Below are 6,000 nucleotides of genomic sequence, written 5' to 3'. Positions count from 1 at the left end.
GCCGAAGGCAGATGCTTAACCATCTGAGCCACCCAGGCGCCCCAGGAATTCAGTTTTTCTCCTGTCATCATGAAGAAGTGTTTTGTCTTCACTTTGGGTTCAGGAGCCCTTGGGTATGGGAAGGGGTAGTAGAGGTCCTCAATACATCAAAAGCTGAGAACATTTGTAGCTTTATCAATCATCCGGCTGCACAGGCTCACTTGAACAGCATTTTCATTTTGGTTAGAAGCATTATCAACTCAGTATGGTAACACTGTTAAATCAGGCAGGCTCTGATTCAGCTTAATTCCAAGGATAAGACAAATTAATTATTAATTAACAAACAGTTTATTTGGTAGGTAAAATCTTTAACAACAGTGATCCATGGGAGAGATAACAAAGGAGTTTTGGATGATAAACAGAGTGGAGAAGACGGAATTGAAAGGTTTTGTTTTGTTTTGTTGTTGTTGTTTTTTTGCAACTTCTAAGATTTTATTAACATGAGTTTTTAAAAACAAGCATCCATACCAGTGTGGGGGTGAGGATGGGAGAAGAGGAGAGAGCAGGACAGGGCAGGGGAAGGAATTCTCCTCATTGGCATTACAGCTCCAGGTTCATCCCATCCTAGATTTCATAGTTCCCCCAGAGACATGTTGTCTTTAAAAATCGTGTACCACTTCTTCAGGATGATCTTCTTCCAATGGGTGCCATTTTGGGCTGCAATCAGCTTCTTAAGGTCCTCCATTTTGTCATCAGTGTTGCACTTGATGGGGACCTCACTCCATAGCTGGTCGTTACAAACAACCTCGATCAGGAAATGCCTGGAACCCCGCCAACGTCACAACCTCTTCACTCAAGGCCCGAAAGATTTTTGAAGTCTGCCTCTAGCATTAACTGTTGGATGATTTTTATTCTTTGCATAAAATGGTCTGTTGGATATGATTGATTGTATCTGTTGGGCTCAGGTTTATTTTTAGTTGTCTCCCTCCCAGTACCTTATTATAAAGAATTTCTAATACACAGGAAAGGCAAAGGCTTTTACAGTGAATACCCATAATATTCTGAAGACACAGATTCTACCACTAATGTTTTGCTCTACTTGCTTGATCGGGTATCTGTACATTTATCCATTCTTCTATTCATTCCCTAATACATTTTATATTTTTATATACTTGGTTAGGTTTATTTTGATAAGAAAGTCATCATCTGTGTGGGAAAAGTCAAGTTTTTCAGCCCTCAGCATGCTAACAGTGGCAAACACATACATGAAGCAATAGAGTTGCACAGCAAGAATTAACTCTTACTGGACGCATTCTTTAAGAGTCAAAGTGGGGGTTGAGAGAGAAATGTGTGGAAAAGTAAGGGCTTGGGAAAATAATATAATAGACAACCTCATCCAAACATTCTTTTTGATATACTTTTTTTTAGTTTCAGTTTGCAAGCTATGCAAGCTCAGTTATTGTTTCCAGTGAATGGCAACATTTATGGAGCAGAAAGGAACTAAGTTAAATAAAAAGTTATAAAGAAAATCCTTGCAGGTTGAAGTGAACAATAAAATGCACACAAAGGCCTAAGATGTCAGTTTGTGTCAACTTTCCTTCCTCTAAAAGCAAGTTATGGGTTCTCATTGGGTAGCTTTCCTTTTCCCCACCAGAGTAGAATCCACAGTGCTAGCTCGTTGGGAGTCCTTCCAGCAACGTGGATAGGTCACAGGGCAAAATCTTGATTATGATTCAAAAAAGAAGGCGTAGTCACTTTGTTCCTCAGGAACTACGGAAACACTCACTAAAAAACTGCTTCTGTTGAAGGGCGGTTTTCATTTGTTGTTGCTCTCTGGCAATGCATGTTTACTAGAAATGCAGACTTGCAGAGTCACTAATGAGCATTTATCCCTTTTACTTTTAGTTCACTTCTTTAACTGAGATGGATATGATATAATCTCCGTTGAGTCAAAGGATGGCATCAAGTCCTGTGCCTCCCACCGAGGATGAACAGGTTTCCTTGGGCATCGATGATCGCCATATTTCACTGCAAGGTAACTGAGATTGGGTGGGGGTAACACCCATAGTAACTGTGGGAACCTTACCCTCATCTTTCCACCTACTGCTTTCTGTCTCTCTTTTTGGTTTTCCAATTGTAGAACCTTTCGGTATATGTAAATGTCTTTATTGCTACCTCAGCTCTCTAAGAAAGTAAGAAATACCTGGAAGGAATTTGGTACCACAGTTTCTCACTCTGAGTGTATGTATTTTATTTGTAGTGAAGACAGTTAACCATGGTTTGCTTGGAATTGTTTGCACTTATTTTGCATCTTTTTGCTTAGCCTCTTTTAAATGTACATCCTTATTTTGCACAAAAAGAAAAGAATAGTAGTATGATCATAAGTGAATGACCTTTCAATCCTGTGAATCCTGTGTGCATTCGTGCAGACTCAGCACTGTCTGTATTTTTTTTTTTAGTGCTTCTTGTGGAGTTTAACAATATTTGTTTTGTACTTTGAAAATTCATTAGATTTTCCACCTTTATTGATAAAGCCAATTTTGAAGTTGAGTAAAGTTAGCTAGTATAGAAGAAATAAGGCCATGGTAAGCCTTTGAAAATATTTATGAGACTGTGTATTTTAAAGTAATCTTTAAGATTATGTACAGTTTTTGTTATTTATTTACTGAGAGAGAGAGAAAAAGAGAGCAGGGGAGGAGCAGAGGTAGAAGGACAAGCAGACCTCATGCTGAGTGCAGAGCCTGACATGGGGCTCAATCCCAGGACCCTGAGATCATGACCTGGGCTGAAATCAAGAGTTGGATGCTTAACTGACTAAGCCACCCAGGTGCCCCAAGATTATGTACAGTTTTATACAACATTTTAGAATGGGGGCGCCTGGGTGGCTCAGTCGTTAAGCGGCTGCCTTCAGCTCAGGTCATGGTCCCAGGGTCCTGGGATCGAGCCCCACATCGGGCTCCCTGCTCCGCGGGAAGCCTGCTTCTCCCTCTCCCACCCCGCCTCCTCCCCGCTTGTATTCCCTCTCTCGCTGTCTCTCTCTTTCTGTCAAATAAATAAATAAAATCTTAAAAAAACCCAAAATATTTTAGAATGTTACTTAGAAGCCATAGATTTTGAGTCATTTATTTTTATTTATTTTTCACTTTATTTTTTATTGAGGTGTAATTGACACACAACATCTTTATTAGTTTCAGGTATACAACGTAATGATTTAATATTTGTATATACTGTAAAATGATCGCCACAGTAAGTCCGGTTAATATCCATTACCATGCATAATTATAGATTTTGTTTTCTTATGATGAGAACTTTTTAGATAAGCAATTTTCAAATACACTATACAGTGTTACTAACTACAGTTTCCATGCTGTCCATTCCTTGTATTTGTGTCATCCATGACAAAGATCCCAAAATGACTTTCTTTTCTGATACTTTCTTTTGAATTAAAAGTATGTTTTGGATGGTTAGCTTCTTGACTTTGGGGTCAAGAGCTATTGCAATAGGCTACACCTACATGTATCGGGCTTTTAAAAATAAATATCATGTAATTTGTATAGACTAAGAAACATGTAATATGTTGAAGTAGTACTTGAGGTAAGAATTTTAAAAATTTTCAGTAAGTACATTTTTTATAGTGTCATATAATATCCATAAGTAACTGGAATTAAATTTTCACTTAACTGGGTGGGGAGATGGGTAAACTAGGCGAGGGGGATTATGGAGGGCACTTGTGATGAGCACTGGGTGATGCACGGAAGTGCTGCGTCTCTGTATTGTACACCTGAAACTAAGACAACACTGTATGTTAACTCTACTGGAACTTAAAATAAAATAAAATTACATTAAAATCTTTTCATTTAACTGTGGGAAAAAGAAGCCCTGATGTTCTTGTTTTTCTCTGAAGTTTTGGTTGCATGTGAGTAATAACTCATATGACCTAAAACATATCAGGAAGAGGTGCATCAATAAATAGTAAGGTAAAGCTAATCTCTATTGCTGGCTCTGGCACTTACTGTTCTTTGAACTTGGGCAAAAGACTATCTGTTTTGAGTCACAGTTTCCTCATATTTCAAATATGGGTGGTAATGCCTATGTTGTACCTATGTTTTGAAGATGAACAATAATAATAATGCGTAATGCATGCAAAGGGCCTAGCTCAGTACCTGACACAGAGCAGGAGTTTAATAAATGCATTGTAACTTCTTTTTATATATTTACAGTCAAAATCTTTGTCCCAAAAGGTTTCTTGTCTAGGAGCACACAGCTAGAGTAGAAACTGCTTAGTGTATAGAAAAAAAATTGTCAACCAGAGTCTGGTTTTATTGCTTTTTTGTTTTGACAATTCTGTTCAGTGTTTTCCTATCACATGTAGGATAGTCTAGACTTCTTGGTGTGGTTCACAGGGTGATGCTCCTTTTTCTCTGTCCTCATCTCCCACCTCACGCCCATTATCACCCTGTGGTCTAGCTGTACAGCTGCCCAAGGGCCCATAGTCCCCCTGCCTGTGTGCTTTGGTTCGGGCTATCCCCCTGCAGTCTCCCCTGTGTCCTCCTCCCCCTGGAAGAAGTCCAGCTTGCCTATCCCTCATCCATCCCTTACCCATCCCAAAGTCAGCCAGACTCAGCCTCCTCCTGAGCCCTGCTCTCTCTTTGGCTGAGACTCACACCCCCTCTGTTCTCCCAAAGTACTTATTTTAGCACTTACAGTATTATAAGTTTATATTGTAGTATTATGGTATTATAATTATAGTTATATTTCATAATGTTCTCTTCCTCACTGCAGTGCACTCCAAGACTTTTATGTCACAGGCTCTAGCTTACATAGCACTCTTAGGCACATGATCTCATTCAATCCTCAGATAGATATTTTTTCTTGGAGGTACGGAGAATGAAGCCGTGGCTCAGGAAGATGGAATCAATCTCCCAGAGTCACACAGCTAGTGATCAGCAGAGCTGGGGTTTGACCTGGAGGATAGTTTTCTTTCCACTGCACCATCCCCCTCACACGTCAACACATATAGACACATTTGAAGAACAATTTGAAAAAGGAATTTCCCTAACACTCTCTTTGGAAATTCTACTTAAATCTTAATCCATGGGATGGATGGGCATCTTCAAGTAACATTGATGATCTCAGGTTTGTAAGTAGCTTAAAACAATTAGCAAGTTACTGAGAAATGAGTGGTTTCTTATAGCATGTTTGAATTATACTAGGTTAGTACAATCTGCTTTACAGTAAGAGATGAATATGGACTGCATGGCAGTGGGAATGTGATATACATGCACTGCCAATGTGAATGATTTTTCTTTATGACCCATTTAGGGGAACATGGTGCTGGACGCATCACTCTGTGGGGGGAGGGGTGGAAAGTCAATACTGTAATGTGGTCAGATTTACACCAGGTGAGTGCTGCTCACGTTAGCCAGGTACACTCAGGGATGTCAAACATGACTATAGAATGATGGCTTAACTGTGAAATGAATAGATTTCTCAAGGTTAAGTTCTATATTATTATTAGCAGATTTATAATTCTTTCAGCCTGAGTTGAAGAAAGAAGGAAAGAAAGAAAGGAAGAAAGAGTGAGGAAGGAAGGGAGGGAGGGAGGGAGGGAAGAAGGAACTTATATATATTTCTGAAGGTAACTGGTTTCATACCAGGATTATTAGCTATTTGGACAAAAAATTGATAGGTGATATTATGTAACTTAGCTACTCCTGAATGGCAGGCTGTTGGCAATAGTCTTAAAAGCATTTGGCTTTGTACGCTATGTTATCAGACCTGTATTTCACAAAATTCACATGTGCTTAATGATCCTTGGAGTAATATGAGAAAAGAGATTTTATGTAATATGAGAGGCTCAGGGTCACCGCTAGTAAGGAAGTTTTTTCCTTCTAATTTCAGAACATTTGTTTTAGAGACAGAGCCCTATTTAACTTATAACGCCTACTTTATTTTAGCCAAACATATCTAAGATAAGACAATTATGCCATACCCTGACTTGGAATAATATAGTCAAGAGAA

The 6,000-nt window shown here is 39.0% G+C and overlaps 2 protein-coding genes across 2 annotated transcripts in view; one reads left to right on the top strand and one right to left on the bottom strand.

The window, feature by feature from the left end:
• Positions 1–579: 579 nt before the first annotated feature.
• On the bottom strand, positions 580–1,246 carry LOC110590585 (ubiquitin-like protein 5). The gene is given in 3 exon segments (XM_044918084.1): positions 580–615; positions 617–800; positions 1,152–1,246. Coding segments are annotated over 3 exon segments (315 nt in total).
• A 689-nt stretch (positions 1,247–1,935) lies between these two features.
• LOC110590731 (nesprin-2-like) overlaps positions 1,936–6,000 on the top strand; it is a 255,228-nt gene continuing 251,163 nt past the window's right edge. The window contains 1 exon segment of the mRNA XM_044918082.1: positions 1,936–2,014. Within this exon segment, the coding sequence (XP_044774017.1) occupies positions 1,936–2,014 (79 nt within the window).

The sequence above is a fragment of the Neomonachus schauinslandi genome, chromosome 9, assembly GCF_002201575.2.
Source record: "Neomonachus schauinslandi chromosome 9, ASM220157v2, whole genome shotgun sequence".
NCBI classification, from domain to species: domain Eukaryota; kingdom Metazoa; phylum Chordata; class Mammalia; order Carnivora; family Phocidae; genus Neomonachus; species Neomonachus schauinslandi.
Note: the sequence above shows the minus strand (reverse complement) of the source record. Positions and strands in the feature narration are given on the sequence as shown.